This window comes from Onychomys torridus, chromosome 13 (assembly GCF_903995425.1).
Source record: "Onychomys torridus chromosome 13, mOncTor1.1, whole genome shotgun sequence".
Classification (NCBI taxonomy): domain Eukaryota; kingdom Metazoa; phylum Chordata; class Mammalia; order Rodentia; family Cricetidae; genus Onychomys; species Onychomys torridus.
This window is the reverse complement of record NC_050455.1, coordinates 68704360-68730331: the sequence shown is the minus strand read 5'-3', so window position 1 is coordinate 68730331 and position 25972 is coordinate 68704360. Positions and strand designations below refer to the sequence as shown.

Genomic DNA, 25972 nt, shown 5'->3' with positions numbered 1-25972 from the left:
CAGCATGTTCTCATCCAACCATTTCCTTTGAAGAGAATGACTTCCTTGAAGACACAGCCAGGGACTCAATTGGCCATCTTACAGCATAGGGTCACTGAGCCGTGTACAGACTAGCTGTAATACATCAGGACAGGGCAGGATCAGCTGGAGATAGAATGAGGAGTCACTGGGTGCGTGATCAGGAGCCCTCCAGGGAGCTCTTGCCATACATAGGAAGGACAAAAAGAGATGAGTCGGGGGACAGGGCCAGGCCAGGTGCCAGGCTGGTTAAGGAAGCCCTGGAGTTGCAGAGTAATAGGTTGCCTCGGTGTGGGAAGAAGTGATGGCGCCTCCTGATAGATCTCTTGCCATGGGAGGTGCCAGAGCTCGGGTAATAACAAGCCTGGAGGACCTCAGGCTGTCATGGGGATAGCTTGAGGATTAGAAAGGCGTTTAGCTCCAGAAATCCTGTTGGCAGAGGTTCTAACCCCCAGTGGTGTGGAGGATGCTTGTCTGTGAACTGCTGTGCAGCTCCATCCTAAGGAATATATAACCCCCACTCCGGTCCACCAGGGCAAGCAGTCTGACATGGCTGTGTCTCTGCAGGCACAGAGAAGGTGCGCCAGGCACAGGAGTGTAAGCACCTCCATGTGGTCAGCCCTGACTGGCTGTGGAGCTGCTTGGAGCGCTGGGACAAAGTCGAGGAGCAACTCTTTCCACTCATAGACGATGATGCCCGGGCACACAGGTAGGCTCGCTCCCATCCATGTCATTCCACGCTGCCTTCTTTCCTGAGGTACCCAGCCACAAGCAGGCATCTAGGTGTGGCCCCCATGATCGAACCAAGCTGGGCCAGGAGTGTCTGGGGACTCAGTTCTACTTCAGTCCAGCAGTGTTTTCAGGTGGCTGGCTGGATACAGTGAGGAGAGCCCTGTTGTTCAGGGTGTCCATCCAAGATCCATGACATATTAGTTACTTGTCCTGATGCTGTGACACAGTACCCTGACGAACAGTTTAAAGGGGGAAGGAGTCTGTTCTGTCATGGTAGGGATCTGGTCACAGGAGCTTGAAGCAGCTAGTCCTGCTGTTTCAGCATTTTAGGAAGGATGATAAATGTTGGGGCTCAGCTAGCTTTCTCCTTTCTGGGTAGTGTAGGACCCAAGCCCAGAGAATCCAGAGATGGTTCCCCACATACCTGTAGGGTGAGTCATCTCTCCACAGTTAACTTAATCAGAATACTCCTTCACAGGCATGGCCAGAGGCTTCTCCTAGATGGTTGTAGATCTGCACGGTAGTCATTATTAACCATTACAAATGCCACCCAGCTCCTAAAGCTGCAGTGCTCCTGAGAGGGAGTGTCTGTCCACCCTGGCCTTGACCTCTACAGGTGATCGTGTAACTCCTCTGTGAACTCAAAGGTCCAGAAAAGCATCAGATCTGGATTTTCTTTTAGTTCAATCCAATGTGGGATTCAGTAGTACATCCTAGTTTGCATGTATTTCTTCAGGGTTGATATTATACAAATTATATACAGGAACCAAAGGAAGGGAGGTGGGATGAGGGCCATGGAGCGGGTCTGCAGAATTATTCCAAGAGGGAGATATGTGGAAAATGGAACTTCTCATCTTTTGTGTATTTGTGATGAGAAACTTTTGGTTGTTGGGGGCAAGTGGCAGTCAGTTTCTGTTGAGAGTAGCTCTGAGCACTGTCAGCTTAGACAGCTATCCAAGTGTGAAGTACAAAGAACTGAAGTTGCCCTGCTGAGGTAAAGGCTTCCTCCAAGCAGGTCCTGCTGCACAGCAGGCTTGGTGATGCTGGTGGTTGAGCATCATGTTATTTTTACACATTGTTATGTTCTAGAATCCTGAGTTGCAAATCTTCCATCTTAAGCTAAATTCAGTCAAGAATTGAAGAAGCTTTTCATTTGGAGCCCAGCCAGTAGTTTGTGGTTGTCCCTGGTACATATTGCCACATTTCCTGCATCCACATCCTTAACGTACATCTCTTTCATCTTGTGTCCGTGGGCCATGTGTTATTGATAATACCGTTCATGGCCCTTGCTCTCATCCCACAGAGATAACAGTCCTGCAGCCTTTCCAGACAGACAGAGTGTGCTCCCAACAGCCTTGTTCCACCCAACACCCATTCATTCCAAGGCCCACCCTGGCCCCGAGGTTCGGATCTACGACTCCAACACAGGCAAACTCATCCGGGGTCCTGTACCAGCTCCCTCCAGTGCCCCACTTATCCATGGGGAGCCTTCTTCCTTCAGGTACGTTGTGGCACTTGGAAGCTTCCTTTGCTGAGAAAATAGGCATCTAAAGTGTTAAGTTTTAGTTTTCTGAACCTATTAAGATGGTTGTGTTGGCCCACAGTGTAGACAAGTGGCATTTGAGACTCTGTTCAGTCCCGAGTTTGTGTTGGACTGCGTGCCTGACATGGGTGATTTCCAGTGCATAGAGCACCTCCCAGCTTGTGCTGGGCTCTTCTGTTTATTCTGCTGAGTCTTAGGTTACAAAACCAAAAGTAGAGGAATCTTGCTTTAGTTCTGCAATATCCTATACAAGTCATGTGTCTCTACAGAGTGTTCAGTGCTGGCAGGGTATTCAAGAGTATCGTGGGGTGCCCAGCAGAGGAGGGTGCTCTGACCTCCCTCACAGATCTGTCCTCAGGCAAATCTGTCCTATAGACAGGCAGTCTTGGCCCCCTAGACTCTTCTACATACTGAGAAAAGACACTTTGTCAGAAGGGTATGTGAGAACACTGAGTAGATTAAAAGTCACTTGATGTTTGGGGTTGGTGATGCCCCACAAGCCACAGCCCCTTATTACCCCCTACTTTCTCTGTGCAGTCTTAGTCACCCCCATCCCTGTGAGCCCCTCAGACTGCCCTTATATACCTGAAGCACATCCTGCGTGTTTAAATAAGGAGCCTAGAGGTTTGGGACAGTAGACACAGTGTGCAGCTTGCAGTGGGCATGTAGTCCCCTGCCCACTCCTCTGTGATCCTCTCTGCAGAAGCACTGAGATCATTCCTGGTACTTGCCCTATGTGGTCAGCAGCTCAGAACTGTAATGGTGTTCATTCTGCCCCGATTGCAGTGCTTGACATGTTTTCAGCAGAGCAGTCTTAGGGCTGAGCAAGAACTTAGTCCTGAGTGGCGCACCTCCATGACACACAGGCGATAGGAAGTAGAATTGGCACAGACAGAAGAGCCAAGATCGTCATGCAGGACTGGTGTGAAGCGGCTTTCTGTTTCCTCGGTGCACACCAAAGGCACCTGCTGCTCTGCAATTCAAAACCAAACTTGTTTTCTTCCAATTAGTCACTCACATGCTGGAGCGTGTCCACTTGCTGCTGCTTCTAGTCTGTACCATCACATCACCAAAGTGGGGTCTCTGAGGCCAAGGTTCTGGATATTTTTAACTGTGGTACAGCACAGCAGCTGTATTGCCAAAACATGCTGCACTTTGCCCTGGCACCCGGAAGAGTAGACCTGTATGCCCTGGTGAGGTGTGTGTGCTGGACATATCCATAGCTGTCCTGGGAAGCTAATGGATAGCAGGAGCTTTGTGAAGGCAGCCTAGCCTCTCTGGATGTGGCTCACTATCGGAGTACACTTCAGCAAACTGCCTTTTTATGTCCTTTCCATCCTTTTTTTTCTGCTGAGTTCTTCTTTTGAGAGGGGGTGTAAGGGGTAGGTTTGTCCTGTGAAGGCTGTCAAGTAAAAAACTATGAAGCCCCCCTACATGCTTATAGGAGAGAGGCCATGGTTAGTACCATACTGCCACAGCTTCCCTACCTGTGCAGGACCTTATTTTTGAGTGGGATGGAGTACTAGGTATTTTCCTCCATAGCAGGCACCTATGACTCAAACTCAGATTCCCTATCTATGAAATTCAGTATAGATTGGCTATACATTGTTTTCTTGAAATTTGTACATTGTTTGAGCCTCCTTTCAGATTCTGTTGTGATTAATACCATTTGGCAAATTCTCCATACTCTGAAGTGTTACCTGGTCCCAGAACACAGGGACGGCAGAAGTTTCGGCACCTCCTGCCATAGCCACAGCCAAGCTTGACTGCTGTGCTGAGCAGATCCTAAGTAATTTGTTTGTGTTACAGTATGAGAAGTCTGAGTTTGGTGCAGAGCACTGTATATATTTTACTGTCCTAAGGTGAAACATTTACTCTTTTGCCAAAGTGTCCTTTAAAATGGTGAGGCTATCCTCATTTTTGAAGTCTTGGGTAGAAAATAAAGAGGATGAATGTGCACAGCTGGGGTGGGGGTGTGCTGTACCCCTAGAACCCACATAAATGCTGCACAGTGGTGTGCATCTGCAGTCACACTGCTGGGCAGGTGGAAACAGACAGATAGCTGAAGTTCAGTGACGAGCCAGCCTGTCTGAATCAGACACATGATGTCAGCCTCTGGCCTGCACACATGCACCTACCTGTAGGAACATGTTCGTATAGCCATCACATCAAAGTGTAAAAGAGTGCTGTCCCTCAGACGGGCAGCAGTGGTACTTCTGTTGGCCACTCGTCTGTCATCTACGGCTTGCTGCTTCCGTGGCACACATGACGGTGGAGGCGAGCCAGAGGGCACAAGGCATGCCAACAGTGTGGAAGGGCGGAAGTTGGAGGCCAAGGTGGGCTGGGGATGTTCTAAAGAATCTTCTAGCAAAGCTGCATAGCAATGTGTGTGCTGTAACAGAAAAATCAAGTCACATGGGTACAAAACAAGCACAGAAAAAGTAAAACCACATGGAACTTGTTGGCTGTAGGTCTGCACATCCTTCATGTAGGACACAGATGCCCCCAGTTGAAAGTAAGGGCAAGTGTGGTCTTAGGACTGACCTAGATACCGGAGCCTAGGTGGTCAGTGCCTGTGTGACTCGGTGGTCTCAAGAGGGGGCTCTGTGGCAGTGGCGAGAGGTTAGGCACTCAGCTTGTAGGAGTTGGGGGTGTGTGGTGAACACTCACCCCCACACGTCACTGAGTACAAAGGCTTCAATCCAGTGCTGCCTGTTCATTCCATTGTGAAGTGTGCTTGTGTTTCACTGAAGTGTGGGATCAGCACTTGGCTGAGCTCTGGCAATGTTTACTGAGAGTGCGTGCCCTTTGACCCAGGTCCTGATTTAGGAGCTGTGCTCTAGAAGTAAAAGGAGTAGCTGAGGGCAGTGGAGTGGGGTACAAGATTTGGAACTCTGATTTCTTTCTTGCTGAAAATAATCATAACACTGTCACACGAAACACTGATCGATGGTGTTGGGAGCAGCCCAATGACCAACTGGGCTATGGCCTGTGTCCACACTGGTGCTATTCTCTGGGGTGCTATCCTATGAGGCCTGAGCAGCTGTGCCCTTCTGAGCTGAAGAGACACATTAGGGAGTTGAAGCCACCACAGTATCCAGGATTTGAGAAACAAAGCTGAGGGAGGGGAGGCCCAGAAGGAGCCTGGTGACCACAGACTGCCTTTTGATTCTGGAGTTCTGAGTCCTTCCAGAGCCTCTCTGCCAACAATATCTGTGGAGGGAATATGCCATGGTCAGCCCAGAGAAGCAGATGGGTATGGGAAAGGGTGAAAAGATGGAGAACTCAGGTAGGATTCAAGAAGGTGTGGGCCTTTCCTGGGGTAGTGGAGGCTGGGCACAAGAACTCAGTCCCTATGAAGCTGGGGCACACCCACTCCAGAGCTCCGTAAACCCACCCTCTGGAGACAGAGGATACTTTACATGGGTATAGGAGGTTAACCCTGGTCCTAATGATTGGCTCTCTGGAGGTCAGAGGTTGGGGTTGGGTTTTGAGGTTCCAGGTCTCGATCTTTCTAGGGACTAGCCCTGTTCTGAAGCCATAGCACACCTCCATGGACACTCCAAGGTTTTGACTTTTGTGTCAGGAACCGGGAATGTGCTAAGATTTCCCCTTGGAGCAGAGTCTCAGTGGTCAAGGGGTGCACATTCTGTTGCTGTCTGTTCTGCGGTGTTATTATAAGCTGATAAGGGGCAGGAAGGAGCTGTGATTGAAGGCTATTTCTGAAATTCAGTTTCTGAATTGCAGTTGGACAGCAGTGCTTCCAGAATTTAAAGCAGCCACAAAGTCAGTATGTGCTGGTGTGCACCTGCGCAACACCTGTGCAGTCTGCTTTCCACGCTGCGGAAACCAACTCAGCCTCTCATTTCTTTTTCCTTAAATAAAAAGCAAAGGCACCTTGTCTTAAGGTGAGTACAGTGTTAGGTACAATATTGTTTCTTTAATTATTTGGCTTTGTTTGAAGTGTGTGTCAGTAGACCAGGGATATCCAAGACAAGTGAAAAGTAATTAAGTGTTGTCTGAAAAATAATTTGAGTATGGTAGGCTGAGCCTCAATAAAGCTTTTAATATGGCAACAAAGAAAGCAGGTTCTGAAAGGTGAGGCTGCCTCATGCAGCTGCAGGAACTGGTCTCTGGCAGTGCATACTGGGAGGTGACTTTTGCTGGTGTTTTCTTCTGAACCTGGAAGTGTCTTGTGCACCCAGGTTCCAACCTATCCTGGTACATTGGAGGATTAGTAATGATTCATCATCTGTATTGGTTGTAGACACTTTATAATGGAAAGTGGCTTTGTACAGTCACACTGATATGTCATCTCAGCCTAGTTCACTTTGGAGGCTGCCAGCTAGCCTGTCAAGTACCCACATTCCTGCTGCCTGCACTTGAAAGTACAGGAAGCTTGGAAGTTCCGCAAGGTCAGCAGGTGTCAGAACTACTTATTCCTGACCCTGATTTCAAAAAACGATGAACTGACTAGTTTACATAAGGAAACATGGAGTCCCCGTCCTTCCTCTTCACTGCTTACATGTCTGCACACAGAGAACTGGATGTGTGAGGAGCAGGAGCCTCCAAATGCAGAAGAATGCTTTCCTTGTGGGTGGCTGTGTCCACTAAGGAATGTAGCTGAGGGATTTGATCCCACTCTGATCAGACCCACTCTGCCATGACCCCTTCTTTGCTGAGTGAGGAAACCTAGCATGTTTTTCCTAACAACACCTTGTAGAATAAATACTACCTTTTGATTTAAGTTAGAGACATCTTTCCCATCCTTGTTGGACTTTGCTTCCTTCCTGTTGAGTCTCATATGCTGAGCCACTGAACAAGTAAGTATGCTCTGGTTCAGCTCTCCTTGCTGATGGTTGGCACCTGGTGACTTTCTTTTTGTAGTCATACCCACCACAATTCCAGACATCCACAGCAGCCTTTGCAGCCGGTCTACATCTTTGGCTGTAGAGCGTCCTTGGACCCATCCCAGCATAGTGGAATGGACCTCTGTTCCAGCCATCTTACAGCCTGTATAGCTCCTGCTTTGTCTGTCACGGGGCTCCTGTGACAGCTAGCCTCATTCGGGGCCTGGAACTCTGTGCAGATCCATTGTGACAGGGCGCTTAGCAACAGCACCAAGCGCTGTCCTTGATGACCATCGTCACCCAGGCTGTGAAGTTGTAAGTTTTGTTTGATACTTGGTGGTTAAGAGTGCAGTGGAGTCTCCCAGACTTGTCTCTGAGTGAAGTCAGGGACATCTGCAGGCTCTCCTTAATGACACTCAAGCGTAGTAAATGAGTAGTTTGAGACAGGCTGTGTCCAGTTGCTAGGTGATGGCCATCTGATCCCACTCTAACTTGGTGTCTGAAGCGGGGTGAGGTACAGGTCCCCACTGGCCATGTGTGGAGGCGGACCCCTTGGCCTTACTGAACTTGCTAAGATGACAGGGTCCCATCTGGAAGTGAGAGCCCAGGGAGAGGCCAAGCATTGACTATGCTTACTCTCAGTGGAACAACTGTGTGCCCAGTCTCTAACTGAATTGTCTGGTTATTACTGTTAATGGAAGTCTGTGTGTGCTCTTCACTGAAAGGAGCGTTTTCTCAGTCCACTGCAGTCTGTGTTTTACCTCTCCACGCGCCTTTGCTAGAGTGATAGGTTTTTAACTTTGTGAAGTTGTGCTTACCAGCTCTTCTTATGAATTGTGTCTCCTTGTCATTTATTGCTGATAGCCCAACCCTGTATTTCTCTGGTGTTCTGTTCTCACCATTTGCATATACTGAAATATGATCTGTTTTCAGTCAGGGTTGGTTTTTTTAGGAGGGTGGTGTGGGTGTACACACACACACACACACACACACACGAATGTACATGGAGGCCAGAGGTCAGTGTCCCATAGCATCCTCATTTGTTCTTAACCTCATAGTTTAAGACAAGAGTCTGTCACTAAACATTAGCTCACCAATGTAGTAAGCAGACTGGCCAATGAATTCCAGACATCTGTCTGTCTGCCTCTCCGGCACTGGGATTAAAGGAGCATGTGCCAGGCTTTTACAGGGGTTCTGAGGATCCCAATTCAGGTATTTGTGTTTGCATGATAGACACTTGGCTGAGTCTTCTTCCCAGCCTGAGTCACTTTATAGAGAAATTGTGAGAGGTCTTTTTGAATGGTGGGGTTGATGGGTAGCATTTTGAGACAGTCTCACTTTAGCCCAGGTGACCTGGAACGTGACTGTCCTCCTGCTGAAGCATCTCCGCTGGAATTACAGGTGTCCATGTCCACATCTCACTAAGCTGGGAGAGTTCTTGCTTCAGTCCTTCTTGTTGAAAATATCATTTTCTCCCTTGACCTTCATTTGCAGTTCTCAAAGACACTCGAGTCCATACATTTCTGTGGATCTGTTTCATAGTTCTTTCTGTTCTCTTGACCCGAGGATGCACCTTTCAGTCTTGGGTGGAGCACTATCTTGTTGATAAGCTATTGAGAGCTGTGGGGCTTGGTGCGTCCTCCTTGTCACATTGGGAGGGTCCCTCCTTCCTCCCCTCTTCCTCTTATACAAACTTTCCTTACTTGTGGCTGTGAATGTTTTGAATGATCGTGTATATCAACTAATATAAACATGTAGTTTTCTTCTTGACCTGCTTCTACATGGATAGTTAACCTTCTTTGCTTTTTCTTTATTAATTTATGCACCCAGTTCTTAGAGGAAAGGTGTGTGGGCTTGTGGGATGTGCCGTAGAGCAAGCATGGAAGTCACAAGACAGCTTAACGGGAGTAGTTCTCTCCTTTCACCATGTAGGTCCTGAGGATCAAACTCAAAACTCAGGTCAGCAAGTTTGGCAGCAAATACCTTCATCCAGAGCATCTCCCTGGCCCACTGACTGGTTATAAAACAAAAAAATCCTTGAACTCTTGGGATGGAGCCATGTTTATGGGTTTGTGTATGTTGGCAGGCACACCAGCCATGAGTCTGTGACATCATTCCGATTCTCTGCATTGTCACATGCCAGTGTGACTTGGTGTTCTCTCCACTTCCTTCCTGGTTGAGCCTGGAGAGAGCTGTCTCCATGTTTCAGTGATCCCGACTGACCCTGGGGTGCCCCTTGTTGCCCTGATGCCAGGAATCTTGTCTGTTTGCATGTCAGTCTTGCTAGAGACCTCTTTCTAAAAATCAGTTTGCAGTTGTGAGGTAGAGAGGCAAGAGGATCAGAAGTTCAAAACCATCCTAAGGCCAGCCTAGACAACATGATACCATGTCTCAAAAACAAAAGAAACAGCAGTTATTTAATTTATTGACTTGTGGTTGTTTCCTTCTTCTGTTCAGCTCCATGGTTTCTATTCTTTATCATCTTTCTCCTGCTTGCTTGCTTTCTTGTCATTTGTTCCAACAGTTGGATGCAGTCCAGGAGACTCCTTCAGAGCAGGGTCCTCTGCGGTGCCCCCTCCTGCTCCGTCCTGGTATTTCCTCCAGACTCCTGTCCACGAGGGAGACCCATGGTGGGCTCTCTGTCCCCTTTGCCTACATTGTCTTGACTTAGCTCCATTCCTGATAGTTCAGTTCTAGTCTAAGGATCCAGGCTAATAGTTCTACTTCAATCCCTTGGAAACATCTGGTCCCTCCTGGTCTCTGAAACTGGTAGGCAAGCTCTGCTGTTGGCTTTCTTTCTCCCTATAGGAACATGTAAGGCGTCTTTCCTCACACTGCTTCCAGGACACTTTTTGGGCGGAGGGGGGCAGAGTTTTAATTGTCTGCTGTGTGGGCAGGTGTGGATTTTGAGACTCTGGAGTAAAGAATTCACTCAGCCTCTTAGATCAGAAGGTTTATGTCTTATGCTGGACCAGGGACATTTCAGCCATTGCTGTTTGGGTTCATCTCTGCCTCGCTTGGGAGTCTAAACCTTTGGTTCCCTCTCACCTCAGTTCTCAAAGCTGATTCATCTTTTCCTCTCTGGTTGTGTTTTCTCTCCATCCAGCCAAGGTGATTTCTGTGAGTTTGCTGACATTCCCCTTTTTCAGTTTGCTGTCAAGCCTAGCCTGTGTTCCCTTACACTTTTCGTTTCTTAGACGTCCCTGCTCTTCATCTTCTAGTCTTTGCCAAGGGTTTCTTCTTTTTTCTCATCTCTTTCAGAGATATTTGTAATGGATGCTTTAAAGTCTTTGAAAGATGAAAGGTCACCTTGGAGTTGACAACTCTGTTAACTGTCCTTTCCATCAGTTGGAGGTCTTCCTAGTTCCTGCACAAAAAGTCATTCGACTGAAGCCTGCTTACTTTCTCATCATGATAGACCTGGGTCTGGTTCATCCTCTGTCTTACCTGACAAATCGTATTGAAGTGGGGGAGGGGTGGCGGTATCCCTAGAAAATGTTACCAGTCTTCTCTCTCCTGCCCTCCTCCAGCGCCCAGCATGGAATGGCCTGCGGTAGAGAGAGGTGTTGGACTCCAGGCTTCCTGCCTGCCTCCTGTCTTCAAAGGCAGCGCAAGCAGGGCAACACTGGGTCTTTGCTCCCTTTAGCTAGAATAGAAAAGTTAGTGTCCAAAGATCGATTTATCATCTCATTTTAGAGGAACATCAAATTATCGTCTGTTAGCACACGCTCTCTGTTAAGTGAAGTTACTTCGCACTGAGAAGGAGTATAATGGGAGTGCTCTTCATTTCTGTGACTCTGTCATGTTTCCTCTGTGGGTGGAGGTTCTGGAGTAACTAGCCTTGCCCTGGGGCATTCCTGGAAGAGCAGGAGCTCACAGGTGCTCCGGGAGGTCCTTGAAAGCTTTGGTATGGGTCTGTATGTAGTCTCTTACAGGTCAAAGAAGGAGTTCTGCATTTTTTAATGCTCCTGGAACCTATCACCCTTTCAGAGCTCTCCTGGCACCAGCAGACCAGGTTGGCTGTGAGCTGGGCATGGCCTTGCCAATGTTGACCTTTGAAGATGAGCACTCAGCTTTAGTAGACAGGTCTTTCTTTTTCTTACACTTCAAACTTGGTTGACCTGTTAGACAACCTTAAAGAGAAGCATGGTACACTTATTTTCGTAAAGGAAAACTTACGTGAGCTTTTCCTGTTTCTCTTTGGAGCTGTGGGTGTTGGGAGCACAGCACAGCGGTGGCTGTAATATCCTCAGTCGCTGTCCGGGTTCCTATTGCTGTTCCTGGGTAGAAAGCATGGCCAGGGAAGGAGAGGCTCTCTTCAAGTGCTTGTTCCTCAGCATTGGGCAGCAGCATCTTGTGGCAGCAGGTGATGCCCTGGTGTTAACAGTTCTCCAGCAAGCCTCCAGCATCTGGGCCCTTGGATCTCCAAGTGTTTATCCAGTTTACAAGAGAACTTCTGTAGACCTAGAAGATTCAGAATTCCTTAGATATTGGCACCAGTTGGCATTGAACTTCCATGCAGGCCTAGATGCCAGTATCCCTAGCCCTTGACAGCAGCTGGCATGAGCTGTCCAAGCCTGGGTGGCTTTGACTCTCAGGGCTAAGCAACACTGGAGAAGTCTTCCTGCACAAGGTCCATGGGTTCTACTCTGCCATTGGGCCTCCTCGCTTCTCCCCTTGTTCTTGTCCTAGCTGTTCTGAGCTCTTCAGCTGCCATCCCTGGCACTTTGGCAGCTCTGTGTGCTGACTGTTCAACTGTCACTGCCCCTCACTGCCTCTTCCCTGACTGGGCCCTGCTGTTGCTGCTTCCTTCATCTTACCACTTAGCCTGCTCCACCAAGAATATGCAAAGAAAGATGCAAGAGAAGCCAGTGCTACAGAACCAGGAGAGGACCACAGGAGGGCATTGCCCACTTAGCTCACCAAGTGAGCCAATCAGCCTGTCCCATAGAGAGACAGGGTTTTCATGGTACTCACAGCATTGCCCTTGGTGCCAGTCAAAGGCAAGCCTCTGGTAGGCCCCCAGGGGAAGTGGTGTCCCTTTAGTCTAGGTGGAAATTGTTTTAGGGTCATCTAGAGCTTGCCAAGGCTTGCATATGATAGCAAAAACTCTGGTTCAGAGAGCTGGAAACAGTCCTGAGCGAGCACCTGAGGTTGCCATGTAGCTTTCCTGCAGTGTCCATGGAGGTTCGAGACTGACCAGTGCTGCATAAAGATACCTCAGCTGTCTGTTCCAGGCAACCAGGACAACAAGGGAGAGTGCGCCTGCCCCACCCCCAAATTCAGGAGTGGTTACTGTAGCACATTTATCAATACTAGCAGTGGTGTTTTGATGTTTTGAGAGTCACCTCACCTGTCTCATAAAGGCAGTATTGGGCCGTGGCCACGCACACCCTGACCATACTTTCTGCTGAGCTGTTGGACTGTGATCAAACTGAACTTTGCCAAGGATATGAACATGGAGTCTTGACTTTGGAAAAGCAGAGATTACACGTTTTAGATTTCTAGGTAGAAAATCTTTTGCCCTCATTAGATATTTGGTTAGCCTAATACAGTTACTTTTTAATTTGTGAACTTTGAGTTAATGCCCTGTTTTTCTTTTTATTACATTTTAATCTTTAGGTGTGTGTGCATACTTACATGCATGTATTTGTGTGGGGATGTATATGCCATGGCATCCTTGTAGAAGTCAGAGAACTTGTAAGAATCGGTTCTCTCTGTCCACTTTGCGGGTCCCAGGGGTCCAATTCAAGTGGTCAGGCTTGGCTGCAAGGACCTTTAGCAGCTGTGCCACCTTGCCGGATCCCACATTTTTCTTCATGGTAGTAGGGCTTTGTCCCCTTATCTACAGTGTCAGTGATGGCCAGCCTGGGACCCAGTGGACAGGGATACTCTTCTTCTCGTCTCACTCCCTTACCTGGGGAAGGACCCATTAGAGATGGCTGTCTTACTCTCTAGCACAGGCTGGCCTCAGCCTCACAGCAGTTTTCCTGCTTCAGCTTTACAAGTCCTGGAATGTGTATATGAGCCACTGTGCCTGGCATGCCTTAAATTTTCAAACTTAAACATGCATAGAATATATTCAGCGAGGTTTGGCACACCATGATGCACATTGCACACAGACGCTGTTTGCACAGAGCTGCAGTTTTTGCCAGTGAGAATACCAGTGTATGTTGGCTTGTTGGGGTCACAGGAAGGAAGTGTCTTTGAGGCTTGGACTTGGTCCTTGCAGCTGATTGGTTACTGTAGTACTTAGTGAGCCTATGCACAAGGAATCTAATGTTTCTTCCCTGTCCTTTGTAAGCAGATTTTTTTTCTACTCCGTTGATAACCATCTCTTAATTCACTATTCCTGTTTGGGTACTGTTCTGTGCTCTGAATAGAATGTAAATGTCACCTTTGTTTCTTTCATCTTGTGATCCTGTGACTTTATTCGAGGGTAAATGACATTTCTTGGTGATTTCTAGCAAGCCATTGGTCTTTAAGTTTTGTGCTCAGGTCAAGTCAGTGATGCCCTGTGGACAGGGTGTGAAGGAGGTGAGTGTGAGCTTCCACAAGGCCCAGGAAGAAACGTTGGGTGTGCTCAACAACAGAGATAGCAAATGGACACGGTGGACAGAGCTCCTTATCTTTCCCTCCAAGTGTTCTCCATGTGTGTCACCCAGTCCAGGATTCAGGTGTCTGCTGCAGAGCTGGGAAGGTGCTATGGAACTGCTTTCCTCACGCGGGACTGTAAAATTCCTTTCAGAGCTGTTCAGCCACATCAGCAGCAGATGTTTGGTGAAGAGCTGCCAGAAGCTCAAGATGGAGAGCAGCCTGGCCCTGCTAGAAGAAAGCGACAACCCAGTATGTCAGAGACAATGCCGCTGTACACTCTCTGTAAGGAGGACTTAGAGAGTATGGACAAAGAGGTGAGACTGTGATGCAGGTCCCAGGTCCTAGAGTCTGGTATGACCAGCACATCCAGATTCAATGGGGTCTCATGTGGAACACATTCCGTGTTGTGAGCCAGCACCTGTTTTCCTATTCAAAGGGATTTGTAACCATATGAAAGGATGTACTCGTGTATTTGGCAACAAGAACACTTACGCCTCCATTCCCAGAGCTTCATGATCGTGTCTGCAGATATTCTACATTGTCATAACGAGGGTGCTTCTGCATGTTGTGGTACAGGAGATACCAGTGCTTTTCAGGATACCCTGCTAAGGGAACAGTCCAGACAGAAAGTTGATGGGATTCAGGATGAGAAATGTGAATTAGTTTGCATTCAGTAGAACATAGATTGTAAAGACATGAATTCAGACAAATTGACACCAGTTTCTTCTGTCATTTATACACCACTAAATAGTTTTAGGTACACTAGTGTTTAGCTTTTCCCAATGCTCTGTTTGGGGAATTGAATACCTGGACTTCAGATGTGTTCTGTTTACACCCTAAACACAGGGTGCGTATCATTTAGAACTAACGTAAAACTGACTCCTGGGTCAATAGTCTGTGTTCTAGACTCGTGTTCTTACACAAGCCCTGGCTCAGCCCTGGATAGCCCTGTGTCCCTTGGCTGTACACATCTTCCTCTGGGCTCCCAGGCTAGCCCTCTGACAGGAGCCTTTGCTCCGGGGGGTTGGTCATGTGGTCTGCGGTGTCACTGCTCTGCAGACTGCTTTCAGAGGACACTCTTAAGAGATGAGCCTCGGGTCCAGTGACCAAGCTGTCTACACTTTCCCTGCAGCCATGGTTGGGCACAGTCCACCTGGCATGCTGTGCTGTGGGGACAGGAATGTCATGTTTCCATTGATCGTGCAGCAGAGAGTGCTAAGGAAGAAAGCATGGCTTTCATTTATTTTTAGCAAAAGCAAGAAAATGCAAACACTATTTTCAGGGTGGAATCCCATTAGCAACTCAGGTTTTCTCAGTTGATGCCTTACTTTCTGAGCTCTTTACCATTTCTGTGTTTTTGAACATTAACTGTTTCATTTCATGAAAAGGTTTCTCTTGGACACTGCTTCCTTGTCCTCAAGGTCAGCTGACTGTTATCTAGAACAGTGCCCACTCCCTATAAGTGTAGTTGGCTCTCCATCCTGTGTGGCTGCCATGCGCTGTTTCCCTTATGACTTCTTGGTCTGTCACAGAGGGCTTCCCTTGTCCAATTTGACACAGCTTGGCCACACTAGGCTTCTATTCATCTGATGTCAAAAGACCTCAAATTATCATGTGAAACAGCAACTTTGGCTTAGTCCAAAATCTTGCCCTTTCAGCAATAAAAGCCAGCCTTAACCCCCAGCCTCCATTCCGCAGAAGCATGCTCCCAAAGAGGAGGGGCTGGCCCTATGGCTTCACGTGCATGGGCGCTTGCTCAGGTGAGGGGAAGAAAACTAGAGGCTTCACAGCCCTCAGCATCTGTACAGACTTTGTCAGTCCTGGGTCCTGGGCCAGAGGAGTAAACCTCCCCATCCTCCGACAGATGGCAGCCAGGTTTCCCTACACTTAGGCATAAGTGCCTTCTGAGTGCCATGGGCCCCAGGTCACCATGGGCTCTTTTTCTAGTCTCCAGGGGGAGGAAGAGGGCAGGTAGTCTCACAGGATGTAAGCACCAGGCTGTTCTCACATGCCTCTGGCCACTAGGATCTGCCTGAACCATCCACATTCATTTAGTGTTGGTACGCCACATAGGTGCTTCGGTTTAACTCTCCTCTATGTCAGGGTCTGTCCTTTCAACAGTCAGTGGTCGCTTTAGGACCACCCTGATCCAGGTGACCTCATCTTACCTAGAACATCTACAAAGACCCTGTCTCCAGTGAAACCATAGACACAAGGACCAGAGCAGAACTTACAGGGCAGGGGCCAGTGTTTTGGAACTTGGGGCTCTCTCTGACAGAAACACAAACTCACATCCTTCACTGTGGCTACCTGAGGTGCTTCCTTGGGTGAGGTGGAGCAGGGTTTTTTACCTGAGAAATTTAACCTAGTTTATAAAATAGGTATGCAGATCAAACATTTACGTGTAGTACATCATGAAGAAATTTATTTTAAAATAACTCTTTGATATATATATAATCTTGTCATTTACTAAAGATGAAAGCAAACTTGTTTACTAATAAGCTAAATAGGCTTATTTGAAGAGTGTTTGCAAATACATAATTTCCATGCCTGTGGAGGCCAGAGGACAACCTTGGACATTGTCCCTAAGATGTTGTCCAACTTGGTTTTATGGCAAGGTCTCTCACCAACTAGGCTAGGCTGACTGGCCAGCAAGCCCAGTGGGTTTACCACTGTGCCTGGCTTTTTTGTGAAGTTGTAGGGAATTTCATTCAGATCATCAGGTCCTCATGCTAACATAGCAAACACTTCACCAACTGAACTGTAGCCCTACCACTGTTTGTCTTAATTGAATATTTGATACTGCCAAATATGGAGCTTCTTCAACATTTTTCAAATTAGTTGATATTTTTGATTTTTTAGTCACCCAATTCTGTTTTCCAAACACACACACACAAAGGGGGAAAAAAAAAACATGTGAAATGGAAGTAATGTGCTTATTTATTTATGCGCCATTTCAAAAATTTTTGGGCCGGGCAGTGGTGGCGCACGCCTTTAATCCCAGCACTCAGAAGGCAGAGGCAGGTGGATTTCTGTGAGTTCGAGGCCAGCCTGTTCTACAGAGTGAGTTCCAGGAATGGTGCAAAGCTACACAGAGAAACCCTGTCTTGAAAAGCAAAACAAAACAAAACAAAAAGGGAAATTATGTGATAATCCCAAACCAAAATTCTTCTGATGGTTTTTTAAAAATGAAATTCAAGTCAACAACTCAAACACCACGTTTAAAAATCAACACTCTAATACAATATAATTGAAAGATACACTAATTTCATATTTATGCTTCCTCATGATAGAAAAATATTCTTTGTTTTCTGTAAACAGTTCTTTATGTAAGAGCAGAAAACTTTGTATGTACAGCAACAACAGTGCAATTCCATCTCAAGTCTGAGCTGGGGTATTTCAGGCAGCAGTCATCAGTGTTACGTAGTGGCAGGGTACAAAATGTACATCCTATGTATAACTCTGCTAGTGTTAACTGTCAGCTTGGCACAACCCAGAACACACAGAAAGTGAATCTTAGTGAGGAATGACCTGGTTCAGGTTGGCCTGTGGGCATGTCTGCAGAGGGACCCTGAATGTGGGCAGCACCATTTCATGGACTGGCCCTCGAACTGTGGGAGTGAGGAGAGTTAGCTGAGCATGGCACAGGCAAGCAGGCAGTAGGTATGCTCGTTTCTGTGCCTTTGACTGGGTGTCACGTGACTGGCTTCTTCACCTTCGCCACCGTGACTTCCTCAGTCGTGAACTGACCTGAATTGTAAGCCAAACAAACCCTCTCTCCCCCTTACATTGCTTTGGTCAGGGTGTTTTTAATCATAGCAACGGAAAGAAACTAGAACCCAGATTGTTACCAGAGAAGTAGGTTTGTTGCTGCCATGAACTTGACCATGTGCCTTGGACTCTTTTATTGGAGGATTGTGGAGGATTTCGGAACTTTGGGCCAGAAAAGCTTTTGAATGCTTAGAGCTTAATGGGCCTTTCTGGTAGGAGTTGGAAGATAAGAGTAATGCAGACAGTGGAGAAATGTTTCAGAGGGGAACCAGAATTTTTGTCCTTAACTCAGTTGAGGCTATATGTGGATATTTTTGCTAAGAATGTATGTGCCTGGGGCTGGAGAAATGGCCGTGATTGTCCAAAAGCTCAGCACCACTGAGGTGAAACCTTCCATGCCTCACTGGGACAACAGGAACATGTTTCCTCAAAGTCAGCACACAGAAGCTGCCAAGGGGGCCAGGCTGCATCTTGAGCGTCCAGCAGAACTTGGCAGTATCTGAGCATTGTCCACATGGTGCTGGTTTTGAATGCATGAAAGATGCAAGACTGAGAGAGCCATAGAGAGTGGCTGAGGCTTGGTGCCTTGGGGTGGGGTCACAGTACCTGTGAAGGGAGAAAGACTCAGAAGTAAGCAGACTTTCCCTTCTTGCCCACCATCTGTCCCCCTGAGCTGGTGAGTGAGATCCCCACCCTTGTCGCCCTCTCCTTCCTGACTTGCTTCACAGAGCTTTGGATGGCTCACTGCCCCAAGCCCAGATACCTGCTGGAGTTGTATGGGCAGGGAAAGCCAGCGGTCAAGAGTGCAGTGCTGGTGGTGCTGCTTCTCTGTCCAGAACCACAGAGTAGTTCCTCCTTGCCTAGACCGCAAATGGAGATTGGGGTGGGCCACAAAAGGTACCACAGACACATGCAGAGTTCATAGAAAGCTGCAGCATGTGCTTTGGTCTTACTGCTTTGTAACCCTGTGTAGATTTCTAGAAACATGGAGAAGCCAAAGATGCTTGACGATGTGGGGAGTCCTGCAGGCTGGTTTTCTGTATAGGAACAAGTGGGCTTGGAGGATGTGGGCTGCTCCATCACTAGTAACATGAGTAGGTAACTAGGTTAACTAAACTGTCCAGGCCTTATCACTAGTAAACTGCTCTAATAGTTACTTGTTCTGTACAGTACAGAGACTGATCTTTGAGAGCCATACTTCTGGTTTTGAAGGGGTGAATTTATTACATACACAGCAAGTAAAAGAAGAGAGATAAATGTCCCATAGCAGATCGAGAGCAATGCCAGGTAACTGTCTAGCAGAGGTGCCCAGAGGAGCCCAGTTGGGAGAGCAAACAAAAGGTAACCTCACTAAAGCAGGGGCTTACAGAAATCAAGTGGGGAGGCCCCAGAGGCAGCCAGGCAGTCCTGGTCCAGAGTCATCAAACCAGGCAGTTCCCATCATCCATCAGCAATGAGCAGGTAAGCTGAAACAGTCAGCTAGAGTTCTTGATTGTGCTTCTCTATGGGAGAACTTCCCATGGCTGAACTTCCAGTTTCCCAGGCACACTATAGGCACTTTTATACTATAGGATAAATGATGATAACGTCTGTTAGAAATGGTTCGCCTCTAGCTGTTCTCAAGGACATGGTGTTTGAACTCTTGAACTGTTCTCTTCCCTCCGTGTTACAGAGTTCAAGTGGGCTAGCTCTTGTGTAGATAGGAAATCTTGGAGGACACTTGGAGACAGACATGCTTAGGTCTGAGCCAACCTGTCAGTGAACTTACATAGCACATCTAATGTGCATTACATTATTCAAAACAATTATGACAAAGGGACTTCTCAGTTCTTTTGCAACATGAATTTGACAGCTTGGGTGCTTATTTTGCACAGACTTATTTTTGCAGAGACAACCTCAGTCTGTCCAGCCAGCCCATGGTCAGAATTTACACTCTGGCCCTAATTTATTCAGTGTCAGGAGGAGAAATGAGAACAATCTGGGCACAGCTATGTGGTCTCAGGCTCCTTAGCCCGTGCTGGAGAGCAGAAACCCCTCTCCACAGTGAAACAAATCCCATTCCTACTATGAGCAGGACCGGCCATAGCCACTCTCCCTGACCTGGGGACAGCGTCCCACCCACCTTGGGATTCGGTGCCGTTAGTTTCCACCCTTAGTGGAGGCAGACGCTCTACTGCTGAGCCGCATGCAGCCAGGATTATAGTCTGAAGGTTGTTTTGTTTTGTTTTATATTACTTACTGGGGGTGGGGTGCACATGGCATAGCATGCATGTTGAAGATAAGAGAGAACTTGCAGGAGTTGGTTCTCTCCTTCCACTGTGTGGGCCTAGAGGATGGAACTCAGGTCATCAGGCTTGACAGCAAATGCCTTTACCAGCTGAGCCATGTTGCTGGTCTCAGGTTTTGTTTCTGCTGAACATGTATATACTTGTTTAGGATGCATACAAGCTTAATGGTTGTATGCTTGGTTCATGCTTATATGAATTAAAGGTAGTTGAAGAAAATGGAAACTCTGAGGCATGTTCATATTACCTGGTTAGTTCAAAGTCTGTTTGGTGTGAGCTAATTTAAGGTAGTGACTGCTGAGACCAACAGAGAGCCCACCCCAGAGCCTGCCAGCTGGTCTTCTCTCTACAGTTTCCATCTAGACACCCTGCACCTCGGGAAGCCTGGCAGTGGTGGGCACAACAAGATCTGTTCCTTCACCACTTTCTCCTTTTGATATCTCACAGCTATGCCCAGTTTGGGGCTGAGGCTGCTGCACATAATTGCTTTTCCCACTCCTGCTGGGTGCCTTGTTCACAGGCAGGTTGCCTAAGACATGTTCTTTGCTGGAGGCAAATTGTCTCTGGCAGTTATTCCTTTCTGAGAGAAACAGGTACCCTTCCACTGCCCTGCAAGTGTTAGGACAAGTTGAGTTTGCTTCTGGAGCTGGGAAAGCCCTTGGGGACAGGGCATGGATTCAGGCCCAGATGCTTGTGTGTAGTCAGCATTGCTAATAGTGCCTTCAAAATCCTTTGTGTAAATTAACCTGCTCTACTGTGCAGTCTCTTTCTAAAAGTCATGTTCTCTGGTTCTCTTAGGGCATGGTATGGGATCCCATCATTAGTACATGAGGGTGGGAGCAGGTAAGAAGTTCTGCTTGGAAACTCAAGTATGTACTGGGAGGTGTGAGGTCATGCCATATCCCATGCCAGGAGCACTGAGCCAGAGGAAAGGCACAGTGGCACTTTGAGGGCAGAGTCGGGAGGACGGAGAGACCGTTGTCTTCCAGGGCAGTCCATCCTGCTTTGTCCATGCCATAGCAAGGATTTGTGTTGTGCAGCAATGGCATCTGACAGTCTTTTCTATTTTGATGTACCCGAGGACTGCCGGTCTGAAAGGATCCCCAGTCTGTACAGACAGTCCTTAATTGATGAACGTGTCTGTGCAGAGCTGAGCAGAGCTGTGCAGGAGTCCTACCCAGGCTTGAAGGTAGTAGAGCAGACTGGCTTCAGAGTGAAGGCAGGCATGCCAAGGCTTTTGTTTGCCTGTAAGAGGTAGACATCTGCTGGCACCAGTGAAATGGCAGAGCTCTCATCCAAACTGGCCCCTGTGGTTCGAGAACCCATGACTTGCCACTTTGCCAAAAGCAGCTCTGGTCCCAAGTGCTACCTACCTACCACTACCCACTGCAGAGTGGGAGCCGAGAGTAGTCTCTGAGGAAGACCTGGAGAAGGAATCCCCTCCTGTGTAGATTATGAGCCCATACCAGTCTCGGGTTCATCTGAAAACACAGGCGTGGGCCAGTGCCGTTAGAACTGACTGAGGATAAAAGTGATCCTCTCAGCATCTACCTCAACAGAGCCTCTTAGATTCACTTTGGAGCCTTGTCCACAGAAGGCAACACAGATTTCCTCTGCAAAGTCAGTGCTGTCCAGTGAAAAGCGGACATGACAGTGAAATGATCTGACAGAAACTTGGATGCAGCCTAAGGTGGCCAGTGGAAGGTGAGCCATCCTAAAGTTACTCAAGAAATAGAAACCGCACAGAAGAACTCGTTTCAGAAACGACATGTACAGGAAGTGTGGCAGAGCCACTGATATCCACCAGTGGGACCATAGTGGGCAGGGGTAACTGTCCTGGGAACTGTCACAGGACCCTTCAACACAGAGTCTCAGGAGTGGTTTACCTTGAAGATCATCTAGGAATGGGGGAGGGAACCGAGGAGTGCTGCTGGTGGTCTGAATCTGAAGGAGGACGGGCTGGAGCAGGAATGTTCCTGAAGAAGCAATGGCTGAGAGTGTCTGAACTGAGGAGGAGGTAGAGAGCAGCCTCCTGGTGCAAATTGGCTTGGCCAGTGTGGTGGTGGATGGGTTAAATCCATACTGTGTCAAGTCCAGACTTTCCCGATGTTTTTGTTTGGGTCAGAGAGACCATGGGAAGTTGTGTCTGTGTGGGGATGAGCCTCTGTCAGTTGGCACCAGCTAGGCTTGTGCAGTCCTCTGCTTACTGAACCTGCTGTGAAGGCTCTGTGGGGCGTAGAACTAGGGATGGGCCCAAGGGCTCTTAGATTCCAGGGAAGTTGGTAGTTCTTTGCCCAGTTTTCAATGCTTGTTTCACAGTGGCTGAGCTTTGGTGTATTAGTCCAGACTTCTTTTTGCTGCTTTGTGACTGTGTCCTGTGACTGGAGGAGAGGTGGCCCATGCCTTCTGTCTTGTGGCCCTATCTGTTGTGTGCTGTCTTGAGCAGAGTGTGTCTGGTCAGCCATGAAAATCAGGAAACTCTCTGGCTTGTGCAAGTAGTAGGCTTCCCAGAGCGATGTTTTTAAAATCAGTGCTAGAGAATTCTGTGTTTCCCATGCCTTTCATCTTTCCAGTTTAGGAAGCAAGTTACTACTGTAGACGTTCTGTTTATCCTCAGCTGGTTAATAAATACTACCTTTAAAAAAAAGCCGAGAGCACTAACACCTGAAGAGATCATTTCATGTTGTGATAAGGAGGCAGGGACAGCGCACCATCACACTTCCTGCTTGCCTGCCTCTGTGATCAGTCTTAGAAAGCTGTTGCTAAGGAAGGTCAGGCACCGAGAGAAGCAGGGCAGGTGCCTCTCCGGCTGTGGAGAAGAGCAGAGATCTCCCGTGGCTCAGGGTCCTCCTTGGCTGAGTGGCCACCTTCAGTCCCACCTTGCTGTCTTTGAAGACGGTTGCCTCCTACGTCAGGAACCTATGAGGGTGATGAGTACTTGCTAGGTGGGAGCTGAGAGGGGGGTGCTTTCCTTACACAGTGGAAGAATTATCTGCTGATTCGGTGTTTGGCACCATAACCTAAAAACTACCCTTGTTAGAGTGGGTTTGTTTTTCCACTGAATTCAACACTTGTCTATCTGCTCCCATCCTCTTTATGACAGTAATTAATCACCTGTTATCATTTGGCCAAAGATCAACTGTTTAACAGTAGTTCATGCTGAATTTCTATCTGTCTGGGAAACTGCAAAGACAGCCTGGACTGTGACCGTGCACTGCTTACTCATACATCTGAGGGTTAGTTTCACAGAACACAGCAGACATGTAAAGACAGCCTGGACTGTGACCATGCACTGCTTACTCATACATCTGAGGGTTAGTTTCACAGAACACAGCAGACATGTAAAGGTATTTGGGAATACTCTATTACTGAACAGCAGTCTTTTCTACCTCTTGTCAGCTTGTGACTGGATCTTGGACGATTGTCCTAGTTAACCAGGCCTTAAGAACACATCCTTTTTGTAATCTCTGTAGTCAGTAGAGGTCATTGAGCCATTTCATAACAATGTATCCTACACACAATGTTCTTTGGTGGTGATCAAAAACTCCCTGATCAGGTGTTTGTGCTTGGTTTTGACTTTTTTTAGTGAAGTGTTTGGAAGAATGATCCTATCTCTCTGGCCCTTTGTTTATTTCCTGAAAGTGTTGGTCACTGGAGTTTCAGTGAGATAAGGTTCATTGCACATGAAAATCTGTGTTTGAGAAAGAGTTTGTGGTTATCTTTTGTTTTCATCTCCCTGGTGTAAAGAACTTTCTGGGGGGGTTGTAGAGTATAATTTGCATAAGTCGTTTTCAGAGCATATGTGCTGCCTACAGCCAGCATCTGTGTGACAGTTTTAAATCCTCTTGAGCGGTTTCAGAACGCTGCAAGTTTGTTTTCCAAGTTTGAGGTTTTTCACATGTCATTAAAGTTTTTCTTTGGCCTTCCAAGTGTTTTCTGTTCATAAAAATAGCTCCTCAGTTGACATCATCCCCTAAAATACATTCCACCTCTGTATTAGTTTTCTGTGCTGCATACCGAGGGCCACAGATGAAGAAGCTAAGGCGACCTATGTCTCCCATCATGTTGCCAGGGTCAGGAATCCCCTGCTGGGCCTCAGAGCATCCTCCCAGCTCCTAGTGGATGGAGGTTGATTTCCTGCTGTTGTAGGACTGAGGTCGTGGGCTGCCACTGTTGCCTTGGCATAACCACTAGGCCACTGGACCCCAGTAGAGGTCCCTATGGCCAGAACAGCCTTGTGTGGGAATATCAACCATTGGAGTGGCGATTTCCTCTCTTGCATCTGCCCTTGGGGTGAGTTACAGGTCCCTCCTGTCTTGGTTGGCTGCTTGTTTCCTAGCTGACTTTCAGATGCCCACCACTAGAGTCCCGGAAGCATTCCGTGTGGAAAATACAAGGCCTTGTCCAACAACAGAAAACTAACTTAGCTACAGGCAAGGAAGAATGACATATAATTGAGTTTAAAAGTGCTGTGAGATGGTGGCTATGTATGAAGCTGAATCATGTTCATTGGAATATGTCAGGAACTGTGACAGATGAACATTGACTTTCACGTAAGGAGGAGACCAGGACAGTCTCAGGAAGTAACAGGATGACCCAGGCCATGAAGTCAGCATGTGTCAGCAGTGTCCTGGAGGCCCTGAAATTCTGTGTGGAGTCCTTTCTGTCCTTTGTAACATCGTCAGGAAATTTCCAGAAAAAAAGTGACTTAATGCATCTATAAATTTAGTTTTTCTGTCAGAAAGTTCTACTAATCAGAATGTTTGTTCTTTGGGACAAAGAAGTAAATACATTTATTTGGGTTCCACATCAGTTGGTACAAGTTTAAGGTTGAGGAACTTGTTCTTGGAGCTCATGTTCTCTGATCAGTTCTATGAATAGTGGCACTGTAAGGTTCGCTGCTCCAGTCTGAACTGGGATGGAGCCATTCGCTGGCAAGTTCTGTACATTCACCCTCTGGTTCTGTACCATGCTAGGAAGAGACTGTCGGTCTCTTGCATAGCATTTCCATGACAGAGGGAAAGACCGGCTTCTGGGCTGGCTGCTGAATTCTGTCCCTTGTGTTCAGATGTCACTGTTTACCTCTTGCCACACTTACTGGCTCTAAACCTGCAATGAGACAAATTCTTGAAGAGCTTGTCTCCCAAGATTGGCTGGGGACCCTCTTGTGTTCTGTGTGTTGATAGACACAGGAGTGTTTGATATGCTGTGTGGCCTTTTGTGAAGATTTAGTACTTAAGTCAGTATATGTTGAATTTTTTTTTCCATGTCGCATACTGGCTTTTAAGTTTCTCCTTAACATTTAAAAAAACTTTGCTATTTTGTTCTTTCAATTAAGTTCATTGAAAGATATCATTAAGATAGTTCTCATTAAGATAACTAGTTTTCAAAAGGCACTTGACACATTTGTAAAAGAAAGCCTCTGGAACATTTATGGCATTCCCAAGCAGAAGCTTGAGTGAAACAAGGCCAGACTTGGTGTCTGCCCACATTTTTGTTTTGGCTTTTAAGATGTTTCTGTGAGTCTTTGGCCAGCCAGCAGAGTTAATGCATGTTTAAGTCAGCTCTCTGCCAACAAGAATGCTGGCACAGTGTATGAAATGCTCTTCTGATCAGGATATAGATGCAGTCAGTCACACAGAGACACTGGTGGCCATGTATCTCACCCAGGCTGCCCCTTGGCCTGGCAAAGCTGCGCTGTGGGTAGAACCTACCCCATTATATTGCTAAAGCTCAGTAAACCACTTGCCTGTGAGCAGCTGAATGCAGACCCACTCTCCTCTGCTTTGCTCACCCCTACAGTGCAGGAGAAGCACTAAGAGCTTGAATTCTGGGGCCACAATGCCAAAGCCAGGTGCTGGTTTGCCTTGCCTTCTCTGCACAGCATTGGCTCCTACTTGCAGTAGGAGTAACACCAGCCCCTACTCTCTGGTAGTGGGGTACAAGGTAGTTCACTGTAGTGTTGGCCCCAAGTGAGGTTCCCCTAACGGCAGCCTGTCACCTGTCTTCTGTGTGTCCCCCTACCCCGTTCTCTGCCCCGCCACCACACTTCCCTCTGCCCACCCTCAAATCTCAGGAGCAGGAATCGCAGGTAGGCAGGCGGGCAGACAGCAGGCCTGTTCCTCCTCGCCATCACACTGTTCTAGCATCATCCTCATGTAAGATTCCTAGCTTGA

General features: G+C 47.5%; 1 protein-coding gene across 3 annotated transcripts in view; it reads left to right on the top strand.

Annotated features, from left to right (window-relative positions):
- Nucleotides 1–25972, top strand: part of Ctdp1 (CTD phosphatase subunit 1) — a 63481-nt gene that overhangs the window by 24855 nt on the left and 12654 nt on the right. The window contains exons 9-12 of one of the 3 annotated variants that reach the window (XM_036204872.1): nt 586–727; nt 2054–2251; nt 6041–6201; nt 13892–13951. In XM_036204872.1, coding sequence (XP_036060765.1) covers nt 586–727; nt 2054–2251; nt 6041–6173 — 473 coding nt within the window. In that variant the 3' untranslated portion in view covers nt 6174–6201; nt 13892–13951. Of the gene's footprint in view, nt 1–585; nt 728–2053; nt 2252–6040; nt 6202–13891; nt 14055–25972 lie in introns of those variants that run through there. The other 2 variants (XM_036204870.1, XM_036204871.1) reach the window with 2 other exon arrangements.